This window comes from Pipra filicauda, unplaced genomic scaffold (genome assembly GCF_003945595.2).
Source record: "Pipra filicauda isolate LSUMZ 115617 unplaced genomic scaffold, ASM394559v2 scaffold171_size1565689_pilon, whole genome shotgun sequence".
Lineage (NCBI taxonomy): Eukaryota > Metazoa > Chordata > Aves > Passeriformes > Pipridae > Pipra > Pipra filicauda.
The window spans coordinates 1257041-1272923 of record NW_024104229.1 but is presented as its reverse complement, the minus strand read 5'-3'; the positions used below and the strand labels follow the sequence as shown (position 1 = coordinate 1272923).

Here is a 15883-nt window from a genome sequence, read left to right as displayed (position 1 = left end):
CCAAACCTTAATGAAACCAATTCAAAGGGATTACCATCTTAAGCTTTAATTTATTACTTAAAAAAATATTCTTTTTATATAGAAGAACTAGTTCTGCAATATCTCTTGACCATTTGAGCCCTGCTTTTTGACAAACTTACATCCTTTGGAAGAGGTGCATCATTTTAAAAATAGTATATACTTAATTGAAAAGATCTTCCCTATACATTTCCTGTGACAGCATTCAATTATCTGTGGTCTGGGACAAACACTCATCTGTCTAGCCTTTACCTCAACTAACAGTAGCTTTACAACTTGGAAATTCCTTCCCTTCAGTCCTTAAACCCTTTACCTTAACCTGTCAGTTAAGCACCAGCCTACTGTAAAAGAGAAAAAACAGATCAGAAGCACTGGCAGGTAAAACACAGAAGGGAGTGACACTTACCTCTTCTGGTAAAGTGATGATAAGATCAGCATCCACCTGGCCCACAATTCTTGAAAGGAAGTAACTGCTGCAAGCTGCAAGCACAGCTTTGTGAGCCCGAAATCGCTGATCTTCCACTAAAATTGTAACATCACAAAGAATATCTTGCTTTCTTTGATCATCAAGACTGAGGAGTACATTGGTACTGTGTACTGAAGATTCATATGCAAAAACCACACTGTTGTTCTCTCTTAGAGACATTCTGTATCACAAATGGTAGTGTAAGGCTCAGGGGAAAGCATGCTTCTGTGCTTCAAATCTGGGGGAACAAAAAGCCAAACTGTACACGTGAAAGTCACATCCAACAGGAACCTATCGATACTAAAATACAAGCAAGCTGTTAAACATGCAATGCCTGGTCTAATTCTTCTTCAGATTACTACTCAGTACTTCATACATGTTAATACATAAATACATGCTTGTGACCATCTGAAGTACCCAAAGTTTAATATGTACATCTTCACATTGTTTTTGTAGTCTCACAGACCAAAAAAGGGACTTCAGCAATAAAAGAACAGTTCTTTCCTAGGCATGCGATTCAGAGTCATAAATTTACCATAACACCTCGCAATTATCTAAGTTTTCATTTTTAAGTAATCAGTATATTCTAACTTCAACAATATGAAAATGTAAAGAGAAATAAAACAGATGCATTAAATCAAAATTTACTGAAATACTATGTGAGCTACTTCTGTTTACTGATTCACATAGTACAGACTAAAATATTTGTGTTCTGTCTTCTTTCAAAAGTATTTTGCCTGATAAATGAACCAGGCATTGGTAAAACACTAATTTTCTCTCCAGTAGATTGGTGGTTTTGTTTTAAATTTAAATTTTCCACCTACCTTAATTCCCTATTGCAGCCTTCTTTTCCCCTCTTCTGCTCTTTATTATTTGTCATGTTACAAGTTAGCTTTCCTAATGAATCACTATGATTCAAATCACATGACAATGGAATCTCACCACTTTTGTGACAGACCAAAGTTCTCAAATAACAGTATTCATTGGATAATAAACAACAGTAAAAGTTATACAATATTTATAACTTTGAAATAACTTCAAGACAGTTATATATTAGTTTATTCCTGAACTTCCTAGTATTTGCAAAAAAAAGAAGAGCTGGAGAGAAGGCAGCTCTGCTAGAGAGTGCAAAATCTGACAGCATTTCCAAGTCTGATTTTTACAATGTATCTCTCTTTCAATTGAGTCCTTCCCATTAAAAGGAAGGAAAAAAAGATTACTAAGAAGTGCCCTCACATCTAGAGCTGGATCAAGAAACCACAGTCAGATCTGGAACTATCCAGAAAGGAAAATATATTACTAATGAAAAGTTTTACCTCAACAAACCAAACATTTAGATTACACTTCACTAGTCACCCCAGAGTTTCTGTAACTGAGCGCAGCTGTGGAGACTCAATTCGGCTGACACGGGACTACCCCATCACCCTATTGCTCAACAGAGGCTGTAACCATCTGCCAGCTCCCAACAACAATAAAACTGTAACCAATGTAAATCCTCAAGTTCCAAATGTGGGAAACTTTCACAACATGGGGAGGGCGGAGGACATGGGCACATTTAAACACACTGTGGAAAAAAACCCAAAACACTCAGACTGCCAGCTATGCTCCTGGTTACTCACTACTCAACCTATTTTCATGGCACATAGACATTTTTAGTGAACTTTTGAACAGAAAGAGGGAAGAAAAAGATCCATTTCCAATGGAAATAGTAACACTGCACCAGTTTGGATCCCGGCAAAGTGTATAGCATCAGCATTACCTGCCCTTCCCATTTCCTTATGGAACACTGCACCCTCAACTTCACCAACAGAATGTACAAATGTACTGTGAAAATAAAAGTTGAGGAAAAAACCCCAAAAGTTACACAACTGTGAGCTTTCCCCACTGAGAAGTGGCAGGGGAAAGTCCTATATACCATACACTGTTAACCATAAAGGGCTTGTTTTTGGTAGGAAACAGTTTAAGTGTTTTCATATACTTTATAACAAGATTCATTAACTTAGGAAATACTTAATTTCCAATCAATTTAAATGTGATTAATTCCCCATGAAACTGCTATTCATGACCTTCTATTCTTACAAGACCTTATGAGAAGTAAGCAGTGCAATATAAATTATATATTTCTAATTTGTTTGCTCCATAGCCATAACTTATCATATTCCTCAGATATTACAGCACACACAGTTTAACAAGCTCTGTATTTGTTACAAGAAGGTAAAAAAAAAACACAGCAAAAAGGAACAGGGCAAAATGAAAAAGGTGAAGACTAAATCCAGGGTGGTGGGGAACACAGGGAAATATTATAGATGAGGACATATTTTGGGTGAACACCTCGGCAAAACTCATGAGGGAGATTACAGCTACAGACAAGCCTTTAAATGTCTTTTAAGAAAGAACTCTCAGACAGATAGCACATGTATCATATATGCTGCTTTTGGTTTTTCCCTTATAATCAGTTCCAATATTCAATTCAGTTCATTACACTTCCACAGCATGGAAGGCTAAAAGGAATACTAGTTCCTTTTAGCAATGTATGCAGAGAACACTCAACCCTCCTTTTCACTTATCTTCACAAGGCACACACCATGTTTTCAAAACAGCTTGTGGAGTACTTGAAACACTGATAGAGAGCTTCCAGTGTTGCAGCTGCCAAAAAAATCCCCCTAAAAAGCAGCTTTCAGCAGTCAAACACCACCTTCTGTTACTTGAAAAGTGAATTAAATATTTAGTTTGAGCATAACTCAATTTAACACGTTACTCTGATAGAATGTTGTACTTTCTAATGTGAAGATTTCATCAGCCAAGTTACGTTCCTGCTATATTTAAACAGAACGAAAGGTTTTTTGAGGCATTCATAATATATAATGCAGCATTTAATAAGCATTTCAAATTTTAAATGAACCTTTAAAAAAGACCCAACCCCCCCACCTCTACACTACAATCAAACATGAAATTTCTCTCAGTCTTCTTTGTAAAATCTAATTACTGTCATACAAGATAAAAAGAAATCAAAAGCAAAAGAACCAGAAAACTGAAAGTGCTGGTGAAAACAAAAAGCATCAAACAGGAAAGGGAAAATATAACCACTGTAAAAAGCTGTAACACTTAAGAGAAGTAACATTACTACATTTATGATAGTACCTGTCATGACAGCCAACTAGATTTTCCACTGCAGTGAGTACAAAATAACTTGCCTATAACTAGATATTTTTAAAGACATATCCACAACAAGAATACTTACTGTTACACCAAAAAGTACATCTCTTCTGTAAACTGTTTAATTTCTCTTCTACCCTAACTGTTCTTCTAGAACACTGAGAATTCTTAAAATTAGTTTTATCTATGGATGGATGGACAAAAGATGGGGAAAGGTATGAAGCAGAGAAAACAATTCAATAATGCTTTTTAAAGAAGTTTTATAAAACTTAAAAGCTCATGCTACAACTGTCCTATAAGGACAGGCCCTTCTGGGCTTTTTTGTCCATTTTACATAATTTAATTTTCTATAAATATTACTTATCAGATTTTTTCCACTCTCAGATAATTCATATGTAAGCAGCAACAAATTACTAAGGAAAACTGACACTACAAATAAGACTATTTCCTTGTAAACCAGCCTAAAACTCCTCTTCTATCATACTATTTTTATTTTAAAAATAACATTTAAGTAAAGAAAACTAAGAGTAGGCACAAGTAACTTGTAAAAGTATTCCAAAATCCAGCAGATAACTATACATCTAAATCACTCTTCACTGAGTGTCAACAACCACATGACTGAATGCAAAAGATTCTAAACCCCCCCCCCAACATGCAAGAATATTCATTAAGATATTTGTTACAGCCATTACCATCAAAAATATGGGAAGCCCAAAAAGATCTTCCAAAACTTAAAATAGTCCTTACAGTAGAGGTTGAAAGGATTAGAGAAGAAACAACATGAAAGCTCACTAACTACAAATAATCCTCAGTTAATGGAAGAAAACTAGTACTGTGAGTACAAGAGCGTTCCTCAAATTCCTCTCACCTGAAACTCTGCACACCTAATAACCTCATACTCTTGAGAAGAGGCACAGAAATGAAAAAAAAAAAAGTGAACATAAACAAACACACATTAGTATAAAAACCACATAAACACTTGCAATTCAATCAATCAACACAACCAAGCATGCTAATATGAAGTTTTCATTCTTTCTCAGGCAGTGATTTTGAGATAAATAACATTTTGCCTAAGGACATTCATTCATGACACCTTCTAAGCACTGGCTATAAAACTTTATTCTGGTTTACTGAAGAGAAGTAACTCAATTTTTTTTTCTCTGTACTAGCATACAATTGTGGAAACTATGCCCAACAGTCCCGTAAAATTACTGCATGTTCAGTAAATGTAGACATCTCCACATCCAATTGACTAGATATATACATAGTTATTTTTAAAGAACATATAAAATACTTAATGAAAATCAGTACTGCAAACACATTTAAAAAAAGAATACAGATTTGCTTAAGTACACAGTATAGAGACCAGAGCAAGAAGCCTATCAAGACTCATTGTCAAATACAGATCTCATCCAAGGGGATGCCCTCCAAAGATACTCTTCAAGGCTGAGCAAAAGAGATCTCCCCTCAAGCACTGGTATGGGTAGGTTACATAAAATCTCTACTTAACAGTTATTTCTTTTTGCTAGCTTTAATATTATTGCTTTAATATAGTGCACTATCTTATATCACACTACTGGTAGTTTTAGCATTTATATCGTATAGTAAAAAATTCTGATTAAGATTTTTTGTCTGATCATTTGTAATAATAAATGACTCATTTTATATAAATATTCTCATTTTGCCAATCATTAAAACCTGTAGGACAAAAGTGGTTCAATCACACCTCTGTAATTCCTTAAATTTAAACATTTGACACAAATCTGTGGCTGATTAGATTCAGCCACACTTAGACTCCTCTCTGAGGAGAAGTTTAGAAAGCAAGGGAGTCCTTTCTGCACCTCGTGACTCAGCAGCAGGGCTTTTTTAAATAAATTTTGCCTAAGCCTTCCACTCCCACCCAAGACAAACTGGTGTAGTCAGCAGGATGGCAAATTTTGAGAAGCAGACAAAAAGCTTAACAAAATTTTTATGGAGGCACAACATTGCTGAAAAAAAAAACAACCAGGGACCTGGTAAAAGAAAAAAAAAACCTGGTAAGGGAAAAGGTTTCACAACTGAATTGCCAGAGAGCTGAAGCTGTAGAGAAAGGAGATAAGCTAATTCAATCTTTGTTTAATTTGGCTGAATCTTTGGCTGAAAACTTGAGAAACCTGTTCAACAGGTTGTCTCTTAAATTCAGACAATCCATACTCCTGGAAAGTTTTGTACTGCATTTCACAAAAAATGCTATATACTTTTGAATAACATACATAAATATAGAAATCATGTATTATATAAATAATACATAAATTTTTATATGAGATAGTAAAGTCACAATAATAGAACCAGTAAAAGCTTTTTACAATCGGTCTTCCTAGTAAACCACTCCTGAAAATCCGAATTTGACATACTACCACTTTCTCAAGTATTTAATGCAGAGAAGTAACCTTCACTACACAAAGGACAGCAAAACACACAACGTATGGATACCGACAGAGTGTTCAATATGAGCATTTGCTTTTTTTTTGTGCTGTTGAGCCCAAACTTCACAATGTGCTATCATGAATAAGTCCTGGTTGAAAAGAGCTGATAACAAACAGAAATCCCATTCAAAGGGGAAAGTTATACAGCTAACAAGAAGCAACAGCAATGAGATGCAGTTGTTAAGACAAAATTCAGAACATTAGAACAATAAAGCAACTGTAATATCATTAGTCAAAATAGCATTAACTCAAACATTAACACCAGCAACAACTATCCCAAATTATTGTCACTTATCCAGATGTCCACTGGACAACTACCAAAGAATTCCAGCTTTGCTTTGGAGAATTTCTAAAACATGAATGCTTTGTCCAAAATATTTTATTAATAATTAATGCCAAACATACAAGATCATAAAAATCAATCTAAATACATAAACCATACTATTAATTAACTGCATTGAATAATAGTAAGAACTTCTTTAAACTTTGAATGAAGACAGACAGAATATCTTGTATTTTGCATCAGTGTTAGGAAATCTCCCAAAATGCCATATAGTTTACAACCAAGCATTCTGCTAACTTAGAAAACGAGTCAGGTAACACCAATTCTGTATGCTTATAGCTGGTTTACTGTATACTTGCATCACTGTTTCTGAACAAAGACCATAAAAGTAACAGCTGAAGGTGTTCCTGTCTGCCTATAACAGCTGCCAGGACCTTTACCACAGAATAACATACATTAATTCAGCTAACAGAGGTAAATTTAGAATCCTCAAACACCACAAAACCAAAAGGTTGAGATTTCAGCATACAAAGGGGTATGATTTACATCTAAGGAGAGTGTTTTGAACATTGATTCAGCTGACGCTGGAATGATCTGCATTAGAAGAAAATTCACAACTAAAAAGAATGAATGAGTCACAGAAATGAGCTCCATGAGCTCTGAGACTCTAAGGCAAACAGCCAAAGAATAATAAAATGGCCCTTAAAACCGGATACAGATTTGAGAGTGCAATTTGCTGCCCCTTCTGCTTCTATTTACATTATGATACCTGTGGTTTGTGTATAGTTTTACCAAAATGCTTTTTGAACATTCTGAGTTTGAATGTTTCAAGTGTCCTGAAAAATATGAAATCAGAACACAAGAAACCCATGGAAATCAATAATGGTCATGCCTCTATTACTTTGAAGGCTTACACTTTCAGGAAAAACATAGCTGATTATAACTTACAGTCTTAACACTTGGCACTAAATCCAAGGACCTGGAAGAGAAAATCCAGCATCTAATGGTCACCAAGATATAATGGGAACCCCAAATTCAGAGGCAGCATTCATCCCTACATTTGCTCCCCACACATCAAAGTTTATCTTCCAAATCCTTTTTTCCCCCCCTCCAAACTACAAGTTTTTGGAGACAGCAGATGGAAGAGCAGCGTAGACTGGAGAAGGTTTTGATACAGAAATTGTTTGATACTCTTTCTCTCCTCCTGGAAAGCTGAGAACCAGCCACTCCAGGAAGCTGAGCAGAGCTGGTTCTGCCATCCAGCAGGACCTCACTGTGCCTGTGCAGGACCAGTAATCTCCTCATCACCAGATGAACTTTGAAGAAAGGACTCATCCTAATGCACCCAGATTCAATCAAGTCTAGCATCCAAACCTAACAATTGCCTTTCAAAGACTCACTGTCAAATAAAACACAGGAGTCTACCTTGTTACCATCAACAGTTAACATGCCTAAGAGCAAGTGGGGCAATAAACCAGAAAAAAAAAAAAAATTGACCTGTGGTCCTTCTGTCTTAAGCTCCACTAAGACAGCCACGGTACTAGCAAGAACCAAGCAAAACCACATCAGCTACAGGAGTTACATCCTGTGAGGTCACTGCTTTCTCTTAAAGAGCAACAGCCGCTTATTTTCCATCAACAAATAAATCCTTTTCCAATATTCCTATAAAGAAGAGCTAACCTTTAATTACTAGACTCTGATATCAATTATACAGTCCTACTATGCAAATCAACTCAGTTTACACACATTTGGGTTTTTTTTGATCTTCACCTACCATAAACTTCCTGTATGAGATCCAGCCAGAAGTTACCCAAATTACTAAAAATGTAAACAAAACCCTGTTCCTTCGTCTTTATTTAGTGAACAAGCATCCACTAATGCCACACTGGATATCAATCCTCTGTAGCAAGCACAGTCACAATGACACATCACAATGTCATTTGCACACAGGTAAAGTTCTGAAATAAGAGAGAGCACAGTGCAAAGCTCCCCTTCGTAGTAGCTGCAGAACACGGGCAGGACACCCCTTGGCTGTCACTGCTATCTGAGCTGGCTGAACTTGGATATCCGGATGTAAATTCAGTTGTGCTATCATGATAAACTAGCAAGATTAATTTATCACCTAGCAAACAATAAAGGTCTGTTCAGTTATCACCATGCTTATAATGCATCTGTATTCTTGGAACACTTTAAATTCTTGAATAGTTGGAAAAGAGACAATTGTAGATCCCCAAAATATAGCTTGGAGAAAACACCCTCGTTGCTATCCCTAACTCTTACGCTGACCTATTGAGTAAGTTGCAGCACGTCACTCATGTCTGCCAATTCTCTTAGGGTTGACACATTTACTTTAGCCTACAAAAAAATTTCTGTCATCTGCAGATGTGAAGTCCAAAGGGACAACTATCATTTAGATAGTCTGTCACAAGATAGCTTAGATAAGAGACAGTTTATTCAAAATACACTGCACAGGCTTTTTTTCTAAAGTTTTATCTCTCTGTCCTTGCCCCCAGCTCTCTCTCCTTTTAAGGAAATAGTTACATTACAGACAAAAGCCTACAGCAATTAATAGCTGCTGATTCACATTATGCTGACAAAGAATGAACAAGCGTTTTGGTGTTCATGCTCATTGCTTCTTCATCTTTAGTTCAAAAAGACTGTAACAGAAAAAAAAGTGATAAAAAAGCAAAAACTAAGCTTTGCTGCCCGGAGAGCAATGCTTTCTCTTTCAGAAAAAAGTACATTTAATCTTCAGATATTAGCACACTCATAATTCTAAATTGTATTCTTTATTTATCATCCAGTCTAACACCTGGATGATATTGCTCACAGCTTAATTACACAAATGAGCCTTTCAAAAATTACCAGGCTGTATTTTTGTAACATAATTCTTACCATAGCATTTGGACTCTTGTCAAGTCACAAGCTAGTATAAAAAAGAATCACAGGAAGTCTGGCAAGTTTAAAGTCTTCTCTGAGAGTCTTAATTTGTTTTCCAGGTTTTAAGCCTGAATATACACTTTTTAAAAAAAATATTTGCAAGCTGTATGAGAACTCGGGACGTGGGAGGGACTTGGGGGGCTGGAACCTGAGCATACAAGACTCCAGAAGCTGTGACTTTAAACGGGGAAAAAAAAAATTGATACCATGTAACAAAAGATTTCCCACAGAACAGAAGTCTGAAAAGTTTCCCTCAGAGGATGACACAAAGTAGTCCATATCAAAGCAAAAATAAACAAAAATTACTACTTTGCAGTTTACCATTATTTTAGAGAACTAATAGTTTAATTTTTGGATCAGGGCTGAAAATCATGGTGTGGGATTTGGTTTGTTCACTGCTAGAAAATGAAATAGGCATGAGGAGATTTCAGAGACTCCTTTGCAGCAAAATTCCAGTACTTATAGCCCTTCGTATTCAAAGCAAGTTACTCTGCAAAGATAACAACAATGCTCTGACTTCAGAAAGACCTTTAAAAAAACCCCAAAGCACCTAACAACAACAAAAATAACCACAAACATAACACTCAAAAAACGTTAAGTAAAAACTGGTTTTATTTTTTCTTAAATAAGAACTAGGTTAGATAATAAAATATTCACTTAGGATGAGAAAAGCACACACAACTAAAATCTACTGTCAACTCCTGCCTTTTCTCAGAGGACAAACACCTTTGCATTTAGAGCTACATATTCTACTCTTTGCCACAGTTAAACAAACCACACAAATTATCTTGATTTAATAACTGTCATAAGCCTTTACAAGTATGTACGTCAAAATATTTATGATGAATACTAAATTAACCATCTGTGGTTCTAACGTATTTTACTCTAACTTAGAAGGACACAAGAAAGAACCTGTGAAAACTGAGAAGCAGTTATACTGGCAAATCAAAGAAAATATGGTTCGGAAATTATATTTAGAATCTCGTTTCTGGTATTATCTGTTTAACTCTGATTTGTTTCCACAACTGCCCTTCACAATATGTGAAACTGAAAAAAAGCCTGCAGATATTTTAGACATAAATCAGAAAGAACTTCAGAAACATTTCTATGAAAACAGAACAACACAGATTCATCAGAACTGACAGTATTTATATAACAATAAAGAAAACAAAAAATGTGCAGAAAACCAGACTTCAAATAGTAAGGCTAGTAAAGGTCTCTGCCAAATCACATAAAGCTGTGTTTCAGTCTTCCCATCATTTCCTATCTGACACACAATGTCAAGAGACATGGCCATACTAGCTGAGCTGTGAATAAGCATTTTTGGGATGGTACCACATTAAAATACTGATATCCAAAATCTGGGGCACCCAAACTCTGAAGGATGCGGATCTTCTGGAGTGAGTCCAGAGGAGGCCATGAAGATGCTCTGAGGGCTGAAGCCCCTCTGCTATGGAGACAGCCTGAGAGAGCTGGTTGTTCAGCCTGGAGAAGACCCCAGAGTGAGCCTAAAGGGGCTCCAAGAGAGCTGGAGAAGAATCTAAGACAAGGGCATAGAGTGACAGGACACAGGGCAATGCTTCCCACTGACAGAGGGGAGGGTCAGCTATTAGGAAGAAATTCTTTCCTGTGAGGGTGGTCAGGCCTTGGCACAGGTTGCCCAGAGAAGCTCTGGCTGCCCCACCACTGGAGGCCAGGTTGGACGGGGCTTGGAGCAACCTGGTCTAGTGGAAGGTGTCCTTACCTATGGCAGGGGAGTTGGAACTAGGTGATCTTTAAGGTCCCTTCCAACCAAAACCACTCTAGGATTTTGTGATTCAATGACCTTAAAAGAAATGTAAACAGGGAGTGCAAATGGCATATACTTACTTATCAAAGTATTTGACAATGGGCCAAGACTGGAATCCAAACACCTACAAACATTATGTTGACAGTTCAAACGAAGTCATTCACAAACAAAATATCTCAACACGATTCTAAAGATTAATTCAATATTCTTTAAGACACAGGTTCACATTTAAAGACATTTTGAGTTACTGATACCCTAGGTTACACCTCTTCCACTTTCCGAAGTACGCCTAATGACTAAACTCAATTGATATGTATTTCACCAGTGCTTCTAAAGTCAATTTACCCCTCATAGCACACTTCCCCCCTTTTTAAAGCTTCAGTAGCTTATAGGTCAGTTGAGCCTTATTCTAACCAGCTAACTCACATTTATACAAAATATGACATTTTCCCTTTGTATTACTTAACAACGCCAAAACTGCCTTCTGCCCTTAAAAGGGCATTAACTGAAAAGCACTGCATATGGAGATGGAGTGACTTTTGTGATACAGCCTATGATTTGTTACAGCAAAGTAAGCCTTTCTATTGCTTTTTTTCCCCTCTCCAGACTGCTTATCTCTGAACCAGAGGTGGGGGCAGGGAAAGCTGCAGGTGGGTCCTCACACCTCATCCCCACTGTGGTCATACTAGGCTGAATTAATACAACTTAATGATTGTTTCAGCAGTTAATTTTGGCTCACTCAAGGTTTTGCTCCAACCCACATTTGCATCAACTAACATGGTATCTATGTTTAACCATGGATAGCATATAAACAGGACTTACATTATAAATACCACAAAGGTTTTTCCTACCCCCCAAGAAACTTCCAGTGATCGAATTCTAGGGGACAATTAAAATGCCAGCACTCAGACACAAATCTGAACCCTCTGACTGATCTAACACTTCTTATCCCCCCCCCACCAGCATGCTCGGTGCAGGGAGAAAGACAACTATGACTAAAAGAAAATTTACAAAGAATTCACACAACCACTTTGATTATCAAGACTTGGAAGGTGGGGATGACATAACAAGGAGACTTGTTCAGCTATGTTTCCCTAAACCATAGGGCAGAGTTATTTAGGACTCGTGCAACTCATGTGCAAAGACATGTTTATCCTACACCTGATCCAAAGAATGCAAGAGTGCACCTGATCCAAAGAATCAGGTAAAGGGTATGGGTTTTAATACCAGACCATTCTTATCTAAACATGACTTTATTACTCTTCAAAATATCCTTTGCGTAAGAATTTTAGAACCTATTAAAAGCGAGTAAACATTTAACACACTAAGATCTTGCATATTATTGCATGTAAACCACTCAAAGATACAGCTGATGGAAGTTAAACCTCCACATTAGCACTTTGGTTAGAATCAGGAGTGTGCTAATGAAGCAAACTTCCCACACATCCCACTTACTATGCTTTTGTTCACTTCACAAGGCACATCCAGATAATAAGAGTAAATTCTTTTTTAGAATAAATTGGGAAATGTACTCTAGATGTTCTAAAGAATTCCAAATCCCAAGGTATTCAGCAGTCACCACGAAGGAAGCCCTTCTGAAAAATAAATGAAGTGGATATTCTGTTTTCAGCAACAACTGTTTCTCTCTGCAAATCTGCCTATTTTGGGCCTCATTGCTTGCTAGGGTACACACAGGCTTACTTGCATGTGTTAGGTCATGCCATTTAAGTCACCTTTAAAGTTAAACTCATATTACAAATCATATTTCATGGTTTACTTTAGATGCTTTAATTCAGACTCACCATGTTGACAGGAATATACTCCTTCATTTTCTTTGCAGTGCAGTATAATACTCGAAATTGGACTCTGTATACTAGAGCATTCAGAGTGCTGCATAACCGTAATTTACAATGTTTCTGGATTGCAATTATTCCATTACTACAGCCAATGTTTTTCACACACAGAAAAACCGCCTTCCTAAAGTGCCTCTAATGAATGTGTCTGTCAAAAAATACTGTACATACAGTTACCTTTACTGCTAGAACATTTTCTTTGTCCTTTTTTAATCCAACAAGCATTTGGAGAACCGAGTTGTATATGAATTTGGGTTTACTGTTATATTGTCATACTAAAACGGATAAATATAATTCGACAGAAAAGCAAGTGACAGTTCTGTTACAGAAAAGCAGGTGATGGTTGTTTTGTGATTACTACATTTTCACCGTGCCTCGAAACATGCCAAGTATCTCACCGCACAGAACAAGACGGACAGGATTTGTATCCCGTTGTTTACGGTCTAAAATAAACCTTCCCCGGTTCCAACGATGGAAAACAAACACCCAACACTCCAGCCGCACGTTTCACCCGGGCAGAGCGGGGTTCCCGCAGGATTCCCAGCGGGGCTCAATTGCCCCTTTCGAACAGTACCAGGGAACGCGGCGTGGGAGAGTCACGCCTGTGTCACCGGGGCACAAGGGCACCCGCGGAAACCAGGGACGAGGAACGACCGGGCGCAGGCCTCGGGCGAAGGGAGGCAATACCCGCCGGAGGGACAGCCGGCGCTGACAGGGCGCCTCCGCCGCCGCCAAGGGCGAGACCCCCCGGCCCTACGCGGGCGGGACGGGTCGCAGAATGTGTGTTGGCGGAGGGGAGGGGAAAAGGGCCGCATGACCGACACCGCCCCCGTGAGCGCGGCCTGACCCTCCTCGCCGCTCCCCGCGCCCGGGCGGCGCTGCCTTCGCCCCCCACCGCCAATCCCTCGACGGGCACCGGCCGCGCGCGCGCGCCCTCCCGGCGGCGGCCGGTTCGGTCCGGCTGGGCTTTACCTCGGTGCCTGCCGCCGCGGGCCGGGGGACAGCGCCGTCGCTGCCTCGCCCCTTTCCTCCTCGCCCCGCCGCCGCTGCCCGGGCTCCGCCGCTCCCGGCACGGGCACGGCCCGACTGCGGCGCGCGCCGTCAGGTGACTGCCCGCGGGCACCGCCCGCCGCCCCCCCGCGCGCGCACGCCCCGCCCGCTGATTGGGCGCGGCGCTGCCCGCCGACGCGCAGCCGCCCACACCGCCGCGTGCTGCGCATGCGCGCCGCCGGGCGCCGCCAGCCGGGTCAGCGTCGGGTCCTGCCGCCCCCCGCCCGCTCCGCAGCGGCCTCCATACCTCTCCTAGTCTGTCTCTTTCTTCCTCTTTCTCTCCCTCCCCTTTTCCCCCTTTCTCACTCCCTCTCTTCCCCTCCACCTCCCTCTTCCTCTCTCCGCTCCCCTGTCCCACTTTCCTGCCTCCGTCCCTCCCTTTCTCCCTGCTGTTGGCATGGGCGCTTAGCGAGCTCTTAAATTCCGTGTACCTTTTTATTCGAGGACGCCAGTGAAGGCAGCTTTCTCCAGAAGCTCCTGAATAAAAGCTTAATGATGGCAAAAGGTGCCAAGAATACTGATGGGAATTTAATTGTTACGAGATTTAAACCAAGTTTAACAGTTTTGTTTGCATTTGAGTGATTGCTTTCATGCCTTGTAAAATAAAGCAAGAAGAATCATACGATCTGTTTTACACCGTATTTAGGTGTCACATAAGTTTTTCCGGCTGTTTCTGCACTAGGCTTTCAGTTCTGGCAGAGGCTAACACCGTGTGAGGAGCGGCTGAGGGCACTTGGTCTGTTCAGCTGGAGAAGAGGAGGCTGAGGGGAAACCTCATTCCAGTTACAACTTCTCGTGAGGGATGAGGAGGGGCAGGCACTGATCTCAGCGCTGTGGTGACCAGTGACAGGACCCGAGGGAATGGCCTGAAGTTGTGTCAGGGGAGGTTTAGGTTGGATATCAAAAAAAGGTCCTTCCCCCAGAAAGTGGTTGGGCACTGGAACAGGCTCCCCAGGGAAGTGGTCACAGCACCAAGCCTGACAGAGCTCAAGAAGTGTTTGGACAACACTCTCAGGCACATGGTGTGACTCTTTGGGATAGTCCTGTGCAGGGCCAGGAGTTGGACTCGATGATCCTTGTGGGTCCCTTCCAACTTGGCGTATTCTGTAATAAAGATTTTCCTTCAATGTCTGTTTGATAACTAATTAAGAAGGCAGCACTTAATTATTTTTAGTTATTAGTTGGTCAATATATTCACCAGTGCGAACAGAGTTGCCTTACAAAATAACATAAGCAATTGAAATTGAATTTAAGGACAGCTATTAGATGATGATATCCAAGTAGTACCTTCTGGGTTGAGATTTGGGTACTACCAGTACTTAAGGTAGTCTGAATCTAAATTTCTACAGCTGCTGTTCATGATTTCTATGACTTGTAGTTGTTATGCTCTTACACATGTTGGGAATTCCTAATCCCCCTCACGTGTGAAGCGGGCAGCTTTAAGACAACTGTTTAGATGGTAAAAATTGAGTTGCAGAAGTACAAGATGTTTGCTATGTTTAAGCACAAGCAGAAAATTTAAAATATCTACCACTAGACTAAAATTTGGGGGTTTGGGGGTTTTGTTTGTGGTCTTACACCAAAGATTTTTGTGGAGAAGAGAGTGGAACAGAAGAGAGAAGAAACAGATCAAGACAAAAAGTAGTAAATCAAAGCAAAAGGAGTTATGACTTTGGCTGGAAGATTGACTATCAAATCTTGGGCTTCCCCCACCAAGAAGGGATCTTCATGTCCTGTTTGGGATCCTAGGGATGATGGCAATGCTTACTTCCCACACAATAGTGAGTGAAATTACAGCAAAATAGCTTGCTTCTCACTCACAGTCAGTCTGAAGAACTGCATGAGTACTTTCCTCATTGAAAT

The 15883-nt window shown here is 39.6% G+C and overlaps 1 protein-coding gene across 2 annotated transcripts in view; it reads right to left on the bottom strand.

Moving 5' to 3' along the window:
* BACH1 (BTB domain and CNC homolog 1) overlaps window positions 1-14065 on the bottom strand; it is a 29364-nt gene extending 15299 nt beyond the window's left edge. Inside the window, exons 1-2 of one of the 2 annotated variants that reach the window (XM_027744162.2) lie at window positions 13943-14065; window positions 425-722 (exon numbers count right to left, since the gene is read on the bottom strand). In XM_027744162.2, the coding sequence (XP_027599963.1) occupies window positions 425-664 (240 nt within the window). In that variant the 5' untranslated portion in view covers window positions 665-722; window positions 13943-14065. Of the gene's footprint in view, window positions 1-424; window positions 4210-13942 lie in introns of those variants that run through there. The other variant, XM_039379648.1, reaches the window with a different exon arrangement.
* Between the last annotated feature and the right edge of the window lie 1818 nt (window positions 14066-15883).